General features: G+C 37.8%; 1 protein-coding gene across 1 annotated transcript; it reads right to left on the reverse strand.

Annotated features, from left to right (window-relative positions):
• Positions 1-743: 743 nt before the first annotated feature.
• Positions 744-8174, reverse strand: LOC139164624 (cystatin-2-like). The gene is made up of 3 exons (XM_070747009.1): positions 7889-8174; positions 5330-5443; positions 744-1078 (listed from the first exon to the last, which is right to left on the reverse strand). The coding sequence occupies exons 1-3, from the start codon at positions 8111-8113 to the stop codon at positions 1001-1003; spliced, it is 417 nt and encodes a 138-aa protein (XP_070603110.1). The 5' UTR covers positions 8114-8174; the 3' UTR covers positions 744-1000.
• Between the last annotated feature and the right edge of the window lie 4913 nt (positions 8175-13087).

The raw sequence follows: 13087 nt of genomic DNA on the forward strand, positions 1-13087 counted from the left end.
GAGAATTGGACAGGGGTGGTTGCATAAGAGTGAAAGATACTAGACATAAGAAATTATTTCCGGTGATTCAAGGTCATCCTTTGTTCAGCACCAGTGAGAAGTTCAGGGGAGGATCGTGAATGTTGAGAGAACTGGAGTGGTCCATGTCATGAACTAGTGGGTGTGAGGACCAGGGATGAACCTTAACCTAGGTGGAGAACTGTAGGAAAAGTTAGCATTGGATTGACTACAATTCGTAACCAACATGGCTCTGTCAATAAATTGGAACTTGGAAGGTTTGGACTCTGATTAATTTATCGGATCTTATTTCGAACGCTGACATCTGCGGGAGATCTGGGTTCAATTTCCCGCCCTACCCTGAGGGAGGAGATAAAACAAAAGGAAAATCCCAGTCAAGTCTTCTTGAAGTCCATGGCTGAAACTGGTTTATTATTAACTACACTGGGGTTAAAAATAGAGCTTCCCACTTGTTCCCAAACCTGAGCACAACAGAGGGAAATCAGGTGATGCATTAGGCAGCACCTGGGAGGAAAGGCAATAGGAGGAGAAGGAGTGGCAATGAGAAAGCAAATGCCATGACAGTAATCCTTTGCAAATTCAAATATAGGTGGACAGCACTTAGGGGGAAGAACCTCAAAGAGTGCTCTATTCTGTGAAATACATGAGCAGCACAGATTTAGAGACCACGTGTCACCAATGGCTAAGTCTTTCTAATGAGTATTAAGAGAATAACATCTTTAAAATCATTTTAAAAGAAAACCTTTAATGTGATTTTTCTCTGCTATGACATAATCCATGCTTGCAAAATAAGAGGAGATGTTTAATATAAAGTATTCTAAAAGGAAAATTACAGGAAATTACTTGCTTTACGAAATCAGAAGCCAAGCTGAATTAGCCGCACAATTCTCACTTGAAAATATGTCTAGATTGTTACTCATTTTAACTAGAGACATAGGATCAGAATAATAAAAAGCCGACTTGTAGGAAACCAGATTTTCTTTTAGGCGCAGGTATTTTTTTCCAGAGAAATGAAGTTTCTCCAAGGAATCCTGTAAACCTCAAAAGTACAAGTGGTTGTCTGCAAACAGGAGAAAGAAAAAAACAAATTATTTCAAAACACATTTCATAACTGGCCATTGTAATTAATTGGCAATATTAGAACAATATAATAAAGTATGTAAAAGTACATCAGACCTAACAGTGCACCTGCATGTATGACTACTCAAATTCAACCTGATTTCAATCAATTTGAGAACTGGAACATAAACCTATATAGGGAAGGCTTTTCCTCTGTTTTCTACATTTTCATATTAAACTTTCAGGATTCTCACAATATGACTTTGCCCTGATTGCAGCCTATTAAATATGCATTTGCTCTTCTTGACCATATGCATATGTTGGACTTTATGGACATATCAAAAATTTACAGGCTTGCACCAACTATTTAGACAGCAATTTCCCTGCCTCCAACACTTCAGTAATATCTCCATTTACTACTGTATATCTTCTATGGGTTGCCATGAAGTTAGGGTCTTAAATTTTATGGATTATCTCACTATGCTATTATTACCGTATTTTTCGGTGTATAAGACACACCTTTTTTCTCCCTAAAAGAGGCTGATACTCTGAATGTAGCTTTTTCCCCCACAGCCCGAACTAGCTGCTAACGATCTTCCCAGCTCTTACCTTGCAGGCTCTTTCATTGTCTCTCTCTGTAAAGAATGTTTTCCAAGCCCTAAGTTTTTGCAGGGTTTGTTTCATTACTCTAACTTGCTCTGAGTAAGTTTCTTTCCAGCCCTAACCAAGTGCTAACAATGTTCCCAGATTTTACTGGCTTGCAAGCTCTTTCATTGCTACTCTCTGCCAAGAATATATTCCAAACCTTGTCTTTTTTCATTGCTTTACTTGCTCCAGATATTTCTTTCCCGCCCTAACCAGGTACTATTAATGTACCCAAGCTCTTTCATTGTTACTCTCTGTGGAGAATGTTTTCCAAACCCTAGGTTTTTGCAGGGTTTGTTTCCTTACTCTAACTTACTCTGAGTAAGTTTGTTTCCAATCCTAACCAGGTGCCAACAATGTTCTCAGCTCTTACTGGCTTGCAAGTTCTTTCACTGTTACACTCTGCCAATAATGTATTCTAAAGCCTGTCTTTGATGTTTTTTCTCTCATTCTCTATTTGTTCCAAATGTAAATAAATAAAAATAGAATAAATAAATAAATACATGTTTCTTTCCAGCCCTAACCAGGTGCTAACAATGTTCCCAGCTCTTACCAGCTTACAAGCTCTTTCACTGTTACTCTCTACAAAGAAGGTTTTCCAAGCCCTAAGTCTTTGCAGGGTTTTTTTCCCATTGCTCTACTTGCTCAGATTGTTTCTTTCCAGGTCCTAATGATGTTCCCAGCTATTACTGGATTGCAAGCTCTTTCACTATTACTTTCTCAGAATAATTTTTTTTAAGCCCTTAACCATAATGTGCTGAAGCTGACCAGACCAACGACGCTAGCCAGATGAATACCTGATAAGCTGATGCTTTTCCCTATTTTCCTCCCCCAAAACTAAGGTTTGTCTTATATTCCGGTGCGTCTTATACTCCGAAAAATACGGTACAATTTATTCAGGACTTAGACATTTGGGTTATTTCCCAGACTGAAAAAAACAGTAGCAAATAGTGTGTTTTAAAACAAAAAGGATGAGCTTCCCCTCTCCTACTTTGGAAGAGATTTATTGATTATGCACCATTAAATCATGGATGACTCTTGGCGACCATATACAGTGATACCTCATCTTACAAACCCGTCATACGAACTTTTCAAGATACGAACCCGGGGTTTAAGATTTTTTTGCCTCTTCTTCCAAACCATTTTCACCTTACGAACCCGCCGCTGCCGCTGCGATGCCCCGCCCTCGGACTTCCGTTGCCAGCCGAAGCGCCCGTTTTCGGGCTGGTGGGATTCCCCTCAGGCTCCCCTCCATGGTAAACCCCACCTCCGGATTTTGCGATGCTGCAGGGAAATTCCAGCAGCGCGAAAACAGGCGCTTTGGCTGGCAACAGAAGTCCAGAGGGGTGGTTTTTCATGGAGGGGAGCCTCAGGGGAATCCCACCAGCCCGAAAACGGGCGCTTCAGCTGGCAAAAGGGGTGAATTTTGGGCTTGCATGCATTAATCGCTTTTCCATTGATTCCTATGGGAAACATTGTTTCGTCTTATGAACCTTTCGCCTTACGGACCTCATCCTGGAACAAATTAAGTTTGTACGCCAAGGTATCACTGTATATCAGGGACCCACAAAAGTTGCCAAATCTGAAGACCTCTGATACAGATTTTCTCTGATTTGTCCCTGTCCTGGGCGCTCTTTTAGTGATTTACTGCTACTGTAACTGTGTCTATCCATCTTGCTGGTAGTCATCCTTTTCTTCTTTTTCCTTCCACTTTTCCTAGCATTAGAGCTTTCTCCAGAGAGCTAAAACTTTGCACACTGTGTATGAAATGGGATAATTTTAGCCTTCTAATTTGTGCTGCAAGTGAGAAATCTGGGTTGATTTGTTTGATGACCCCAACGATGCTTCACTGTCAACTGAAAAGAAAAATTCTATTTAAATTACTCACATTCTCAAAACCTCCCTTAGTTGCATCTGCCCTACTTTAGTAAAGAGGAAATAATAATGTTGCAGCTACTGTATTGTTGAATAAGATCTTGTGACTATTTAAGGAAGGAAAGGGTTTTTTTAAGTGCTTTATTTAGCTATAACATTCTGAGTAACTAGGCAGCTAATTCAAGCAGTTTTGGCATGGCAATTTCTCCCTAAAAAGACAGTGAACTCTTTGTACTGTTTGTTCAGTTGTACTGATGAAACCCTGAATACAGAAATCATGTATTTTGCTTCTATCTGACTGTTGCTGAAAGTGTCTGGTTTGTCAGAGCAATCACCCAATATTTACAATCATTCATAATTGATTTTTTAAGATGGGATGGACGGCTAATAAAAGATGAATGTGTGATTCCAAAAAACGTTCATCTGTTGGAAAGATTTTCCTTATGACTTTGGTTAAGTAGGCATTAAAATGCCACTGAAATCTATGGTGCAAGTCAGTAATGACTAACATAAGTACCACATATTTTAATGAATTACATGATTAGGGTAAATACATAGTATAGCTTTTGTTTCCCTTAGTAAACTATTGAAAACAATCTATCTTCCGATCTTGAGGATTAGCATTATTATTTATTATTATTTATTAAATTTGTATGCTGCCCCTCTCCGTAGACTCGGTTAGCATAACTTAGCATATCTAAGTTGCCCTCCCCACTTTACCCCATCTAATGGTAATCAGGATTTCTGCAGGCTAGATAAAATATTCCTAGTAAACATCTACCTGGGAAGTAAATCACTTACTGAAAACATTTTTTTTAACAGACTTCATATTAAAAACAAACACTTCAGACACTTTGGAAATGTGTCAGGTTTGGCCCCCAATCTCACAGATTTCACAGAGTTCCACGAGACTTTTATCTGTTAGTTTCCAAGGGAAGATGAGCAGCCTAGGGAGATTAATATCAAGTGCAAAGAACCAGATACACACATGAAAGTTGACTACTTTACAATCTCGGTGCTCTTTTGTTCAAGAATTTCCCTGGACTCCCTGGGGAACAAACAGATAAAGTTCCATGGAACTTGGGGGAGGGTGTGATTGCGCAATGACTCAAGACTAACTCCTTGCTTGATCCTTCCTCCTTGACTGGCTGGGAGCTTCCCAATGTCACCAATGTATTTTATCCTAATATTTTTGGGAGATATGCAGCTCTCGTTTCAGGAAAGGTTTTGTAACAGAAAGATCTTGGGATATTATCCATGTCCAAGCAGAGAACTGAGTAGTTATGCAAAACAATATGCAGACTGTCAAGAGTTTTGTTTTTGATATCTCTCATTGTGGAGCAAAGTAGGTTGATTATCAGCAAGGCTCTTGATAGAGGAACAAAACCTGGAGTCATATAGATATGGATTTAACACTCACCTCAATGATGTAGTCAAGTATTGCTAGGACCACATTTTTTTAATGTGGATCGGGCCTTCTATTCATTGGGAAATTAACAAAGAAGGTAATAATATACTGGGATACCACTTTTGGTTCTCAATATTATGTGGTCTGGCCTTCTCTGCAAATTTCTAAAGGGGGAAGGGAAAGCAAGCTACCATACTTTGTTTTCCTTCCTCCAGTTTAACATGTTATTTCTCGCATATCACCTCACTTCATATCTACAGGGATCAATCTTGTCTACTTTTATTTAGCCCTTAAAACATTGTCCTCCTTTTTTCTGCTACGTACCTGTGCCAGTTTAGGTGTGGTATGAAATGCACAATTTTCGAGGTCAGATGCTCCCTGACGGCAAACAGTACGTCCAATCTTAACAGTGAAGTAATACTTCATTCCACTAACAACCTGCATGATATAAAAAGTTGGATTATGTAACATTACGGCACTTACCCAATACATGTCTGAAAATATTTAGCATTCTGACTGCCCAAGATTACAAAGGATGTTAAGTGACAAGTCTTACTACAAGAATGTCAGCGAGTACAGCCTTTGCCACCAAGTATTCAATTCAATTCAATTTGTTAGATTTGTATGCCTCCCCTCTCCGAAGACTCGAGTAAACAGTATAACAATGGAACAAATCTAATAATAAAATATATAAAAACCTCAACAATTAAAAAAAACCATACAGCACATAATCAAACATTAAATATAATAAGCCTGGGGGAGATGTCTTAGTTCCCCCATGCCTGGCGATATAGGTGGGTCTTAAGTAACTTGCAAAAGACAAGGAGGGTGGGGGGCGTTCTAATCTCCAGAGGAAGTTGATTCCAGAGAGCCGGGGCCGCCACAGAGAAGGCTCTTCCCCTGGAGACCGCCAAACAACATTGTTTGGTCGACAAGGGACACTTTCCTTTCCGATAAGAGTGATTGTTTCCTTTGGGATGGGGTGTCATAAAACCCACACCTCAAAAATCTAATTCACCCAAAGGAAGCACCACAATATGGTGGCATTACTATACTTTTCTAGATGCCCATCACCTAATCTGTGCTGATTGTTGGGTCTTAATTTAAGACAGCAGTTGCGGGAAGCTTAGGAATTGGGAAGTTCTCTCCTCCAACACATCGCCATCATTCTCCACCCCCAATAGTTGTCACTTGAAACTGCTCAATCCTGCTTAGTGGTAGAAATAGTTTCATCTCTAGTGATCCAACTGCTCAAACAGTGCAAGAGTTAAATACCCTTTAAATATAGTGAACTGCTGTTCCCCAAAGAGATAAATACAAAACAATATCTGGGAATCAAAAGAGTGCGAGTTTGAAATAGATGAAGTTCTCCAAAAAGCTTCTTTGATGCCGATCTGATAAGAAGACCTGCCACACTAGAGAGATATGAACAAAAGCAGTTTGGGTGATGCTTCAACCAGGTTTAAAGCTGGTGGCACTGCATTAGATATTTTTTCTAGATTGCATGGCTCAACCACTGCTAGAAGCAGCAATTCTTTTATTTCATGTAGTAAGGGAGAAGAGCGTGTTACTAATAGAAAAATTATATGGGAAGGTGAAGCAGGGAGCAAATAAAGAACTGAAGCTGGTGATCTTGGTGATAATGTTGACAGAAGTATTAAGAAAAATAATTAGGATCTAACTTCATTGTTTGTAGGCGGAGGGGTATACATATATACCCAAAAACATCTCCTTGCCTACTTCTTCCTTTTGATGATACCAGCTAACACTGGACATGGCAATCACGCAAGCTGTCTGACTCTAAGATGTATCAAAACCAGCAGGTCAAGCAGTAAAATGGGCTAGTTTTGATTAAGGAAGTCTATGAAACACACACAATGTTCTGAGAATTGGATATATTATACTAGAAAAAGTTAAAAGGATAAGAGCATTTGTAGCTCTTGCTTACTCCTGTGCAAGTTTTTTCTTTCCAGTTTAAATTTATTTATTTTTATTTGCTTACATGTCAAACATTTATAGGACAGTAGTTTGTATAAATACAGTATAACGTAAGTAAAAAGTAATTATTGTTTCTTTTTTCTTTCCAGTTTACATTTTCAAAAGAAGGATTAATTGGATGATACCCAGGGACTGCACACAAACATATCTAATCTCTGAGCTGGGAGTTACAAAACTGATGGAAAGGAGAAGGGAGGAGGCGCTCTTTGACCCAGTTAAAGCAAGGACATTCCAATCAACAACAGCCCACATTCTCCCTTCTCTTGCCTGCCAGATAGGCAGAAGAATGCTAACCTTCCCCAATGACTGTCACAAAACCTGAGTTTGTCCCGGTCATGTCTTGCAATTAACTTTCCAGACGCTTCCATATCTACCAAAGGGAAGGATGATCATCTGAACTCTGAACTCGGTTTAAAATGTTAAATTACGGAATGAACGGGTGGGGGTGGGGGAGATTATAACCCCACTTTTAAAAAAAAAGATGCTCCTTTCATTAATAGCCTCTTAATTTAACAGAAAACCTTTTTTTTTTAATTTATTTATTTATTTATTTATTTATTTATTTATTTATTTATTTATTTGATTGATTGATTGATTGATTTTGTCCAATACACAATGAGGTTTTTAGTGGGTATACACACATGATGAAGGTTATAGAGGAGATACTCATAGTAAAATATATCTAAGAAAGAATGGAAGAGAAGATATAGGAATAGAACATATCAATGAAAGAATAGAAGACATATAGGAATAGAAGAAAGATATAGGAGATATAGGAGAGCAATAGGACAGGGGACGGAAAGCACTCTAGTGCACTTGTACTCGCCCCTTAATCCGCCCCGCGTTGCTACCCCAGAATTTCACCTTCGCCTATTCTTCGCTCACCTGTTGTTCGGCTCGGACTACTTCGGATACGCGACTATGATACATATCATTGCTCCCTCTGTTGTATTCGTTCATGGCAAATTGAAGGGCCGAGCGGACTTCCGGTTCCTCCAAGGAAGCATCCCACAGTCCCCCGGGGATCCCGATCCTAGTCCCGAGCGCCTGGTTGCAGACACAACCGAGCAAGAGCAAGCTGCACACCAGAATCCCCCGCAACAAAGCCATCTTGCCTGCGCGAACTCGCACCCGAGGCTTCTCCCGGTCTATTTGTAGCCTGCCTCCTTTTCATAGGAGTCTCCCCTAGATGGAAAGGAGGCGGAGCCTCGTCCCTAGCCAATCGATGCTCTTTTCTCTGTAAGGCACCGCCTCTCAGCTCCGGTGTTGTTATTGTTTTTCCAAACTGTTGAAGCGGTCGGCTTACTTTCTTATGGGGGAGGTGGGGAGAAAACCCTCATTCATCTTGTGATATTTCCAGCTTTCTGTTTGCTTAATCATTGTTTGCAGTTTTAAAACTGATTTTTTTCTCCCGATAAACTTTGCTTTATATTATATAAATTTTCCCAAACGCCATCGGTCTACTAAACAAATAATTTCCTTAACACTGTCAAACTTTTTACTAGGTCTGCATTTCTATTTCTACTAGTTTTTTCCCATCATCTTTTTCCTCCCCCTTAGGACTGTATGACTGTAACTTGTTGCTTGTATCCGAAGATTTTTATTAATATTGATAGTTTCTTCATTGCTTATTTTACCCCATGACAATCATTAAATGTTGTACCACATGATTCTTGACAAATCTATATTTTCTTTTATGTACATTGAGAGCATATGCACCAAGACAAATTCCTTGTCTGTCCAATCACATATGGCCAATAAAGAATTATATCTATCTATATAGTATTAAACTGCTAACCAGTTGTTTGTTTATTTGTCGAACAAGTATAGATAGTAGTTTGTATAAACATAAGTAAAAAGTAATTATAAAATAGGATAGTAGGACAGGGATGCTAGGCACAATGGTGCGCTTATGCACGCCCCTTAGAAACAGGGAGACATGACCATAGACATTCTTAAGGTTAAAGTTTTGGGGGTTTGGGGAAGAAACCACAGAGTCAAGTAGTGTATTCCAGGCATTAATCACTCTATTGCTGAAGTCATATTTTCTGCAGTCGAGTTTAGAGCAGTTTACACTTAGTTTGAATCTTAGGTGCTCGTGTATTGTTGCGGTTGAAGGTGAAGTAGTCATTAACAGGTCATTTTGGTGTATGATTTTATGAAAGGTGCTTTTTCAAGAGGCAACTTGGCTTTCTTGGGTTCTGTTGCCTCCTGAAAAAGCACCTTTGGGACAACCATGACCTGCCTGACTGACAATCTCCACAGACTTTACTACAGTAGTTGCAATTTTTTTCCTTACCAGAACCAGATCTCAAAACAACAGAATGGTGGTGTTGATATTATCCATTCATTCGTGTCCAACTTTTGGAAATTCTATATAGCCAGTTCTCTCTATATTTTCTGATCTTGCATACTACAGCAGTTTAAGTGCTAAAGCCTTTCTACTACAATCTATAATTTATAGGGAATGGCTAGAGGAGCTGTAAATGTGTGAATGATTTATTAATATTGGATTAATTAAAAGAAGACATTCAGAAGAATATCTAAAAGATACCAGTAAAAGAATACTACCAGATGTCACCCCACACAAGCTCGCACATGCTAGATTGGAGGGTTGCTCTTTATGATTCAGCCCATACTATTGCAGATTTAATTCCCAGATAGTAACAAATTCTGCCACAATTTGAAGAGAATTAAATGGATCAGCAGGTTCAGCATAAAGCATGTTTTTGTGTCTCTTTGGTTATGTATGAGGCTTTCTCCAATACCCAGATTCAAAGAAATTTGGATGTATAGTGGTACTTCTACATACGAACTTAATTCGTTCTGTGACCAGGTACTTAAGTAGAAAAGTTTGTAAGAAGCAGCCATTTTTCCCATAGAAATCAATGTAAAAACAAATAATGGGTGCGATTAGGAAAACCACAGGGAGGGTGGAGGCCCTGTTTCCTCCCAGGAGATTCCTAGAGAGGCCCCACAGAGGCTTCTTCTTGCTTTTCCGGTTACAGTTTCGGAGGCTTGGGTTTGTAAGTATAAAATGGTTCTTGAGAAGAGGCAAAAAAATCTTGAACACCCGGTTGTTATCTAGAAAAGTTCTTAAGTAGAGGTGTTCTTAGGTAGAGGTACCACTGTATGTCTAATTTTCCAATCTTACAATTATGTGGCATAACCATTGTGACCTTAGCTTCCTTACCCTATGAGTTGGCTCAGTGAGCCATTTCCCCTTATTTTACTTCTGTATTTTTAATGAAAACAATAGTTTTAAGGAAACACACTGTTCCAAGTTCTGTTCTGATGTGGGGTATTTTTTTTACAGATGTGAGCCACCCCGACTTGTTGTGAGCCGCCCCGAGTCTTCGGAGAGGGGCGGCATACAAATCCAAATAATAAATAAATAATAAATAAAGATGTTTTGCAAGACATGCTGTTTCCTAGGCAAATTAACACTAATCAACACATTAACAAAGTTTTCAAAAAAGAATCCTTTTTTTCTATAATTGAGTTCAAGTAAATTTTTACCATGCTACAATTTTACAATTAAGGTCCTTCAATATTTTGTAAGAATGGTGTCATTTAAAAAAAAAATCCACTTAAATTATGTTTCATTGTGACTTTATAACTCAAATGGTAAACTACAGAATTACCCGGGTAAATCCAAACTCTTACATGTTTTATTGCTAGTCAGCAAAAAGTGTTTATTAAAATGTTGGCTGGAACCCACAGTGCCAATAATAACCACGGTAATAGAACACATGAAACGACTCTTTAATGTAAAACACCTGGAAGTGGAAAAATCTAAGAGCAAATTTACAGCCCCCCTTTTTAGGAAATGAAAACTTTTTTTAAGTGTACACTTTACTAAGGCAGAACAAAACACTTTGATACGTACGTTCGCTCTGACGGAGTGGTATTTATCAGAGAGACTAAAAGGTTCCATAGAGATACTCCAAATAAATTAAAAAGCAGATGCTGGCAAGAAAGACAGTATATTAAACAAATAGAATGGAATTAAAGTTTATAGTTAAAGTTTATATTTAGTTTGTATATTGTATATTTATATGAAACCGTGACTGTCCATTTTGACAAATATAAGAACTTATAAAAACCCGAGCATTTATCCACCTTATATAGACTGACAAACTCGCAAGCCAAAAACCGACTTGATATATAACGTATTGAAATGTATGTTTATTGTCATGACATTCTGTCATATTTTTGTTGTTTGAATTATAAAATATTTGAAAATAAATAATAATGGATTTTGGCAACAGCAAAAAAGTCAGTCTGAACTGCAGACCATACTTTTTGCATTTCTCATTTCAAAAAGTCAAACATTCAGAATCTTAAAACTTATTGCATTTAAAGAAACTTCCTGCAGATGTGTGGAATAATTTGCAGTACCATGGAAAATTCTGATTTCGAAATTTCAAAACTCAATTGTTTATTTCATAATTTAACTGAATCAATATTAACTTATGTTTAATATGTAATATTGTTCCTTCCTTAAAAGTATACAAAATAAATAAATAGTCTATAATGAAAAGCAGAAGCATGCAAACTTCAATTACTCATTCAGACAACATAAGGTCCCTGTACATTATATAAAAAATGGAATATCCAAATTAAAAACTTTACATCACTGGACAGCAACTTGTACAAATTTGCTAACGATCCAAACCTGGATTTAAAAATCCAGAGGATTTTTAAAGAAAGAAATTAAAGTTTATTGAACTCTAAAATTGTATATATAGCATATGACTACTTTGCTCTTAAGAAAAAAAAAATCCTTAAATCTTACTAGGTAAGTCATAATCATGAAACAATATGCAGATTATTTCACCCTGCAATGACAGGCTGTTTAACCAACTGCACACCTTGATAAAGTACATTAATACAGTTGCAGCGGTAGTGCTCAGAAATTCATGACAGGAATTTAAGAGGGGAACTCACCATATACGGTATATAGAAGGCATGTGAAAGAAAGGTGTGGACCAAATGTAAGACTTTACTGAGGACCATGATCAAAAGGCCCTTTTGTAAGACATATTTCATTAAATATAAACCTTCTATACATACATATAGACTAAGTCTTCCAATTATTTGTGCGTAGGTAATATAAAATTTTTGGAGAGGATGAGAATCCTAAATGCAAAGTAATATGTTGCTGAAAGAAAGTATTAAATATGTAGTTTCATCTTAGAGGAACATCACTATTTCTTCTAGTAGAAAACTCAGCCAGGGGTTGCTGAGTTATACTCTGAACAAACTGGGGAAAGCTTCTGCAGTAAACATGGTCACAAGGTAAGTCACATTTTTGCATGTCTCAAAGCATGCAAAGCATTTCTTCCCAAATGAATCCAAAATTCTGCACAAATTGCCCAATATTCATGTTATTCCTGTACTCTTTTATGAACAGAATCTATAATGTATAAACATACATATTCAAAACAAGTCCAGTGGATCAAGTTTTGTGTGGAGATGGCTGGTTGGCTGGTGACGGAATAATATATCAAGGTTACAACTAGCATAAGTACAGTACATGTATATTCAGTTTAGTATTTCACATACAAGCAGATTTTACAGATAATTCTTGACTACTTGTTTAGTGACAGTTTGAAGTTACAGCACTGAAAAAGTGACTTACAATGTCTTTGCATTTATGACCTCAATGACCGTCAGTGTCCCTGAGGTCATTTGACTATGGTTTGGACACTTGAAAATTGGTATGTATTTATCAGCTATAGCATGCTGGAATCACATAATTACCATTTGCAACTTTTTCAACAGGCTTCTGATAAGTAGTCAATGTGGAAAACTGGAGTCAACTAATGGTCCTAAAATTGGTCATGGTCATGTGAGGACTCACTTAATGACTTTCACTTAGAAGTTCCAGTCACAATTATGATTGTAAAGCTGGACCACCAGTAACTGCACAACTGTTATAAAGGATACTATTCTTTTGCAGTTAGAGAGCAGGCACTCAATAGTGGGGGAGAAGACACAACTCTCTATGGCCAGGATGTCAAACTTGATCGTGTCAAGTGACATATTGCAACCCATCAGTTTTTTGCCTTTGGGTATGGG

The sequence above is a fragment of the Erythrolamprus reginae genome, chromosome 3 (assembly GCF_031021105.1).
Source record: "Erythrolamprus reginae isolate rEryReg1 chromosome 3, rEryReg1.hap1, whole genome shotgun sequence".
In the NCBI taxonomy this organism is placed as follows: Eukaryota; Metazoa; Chordata; class Lepidosauria; order Squamata; family Dipsadidae; genus Erythrolamprus; species Erythrolamprus reginae.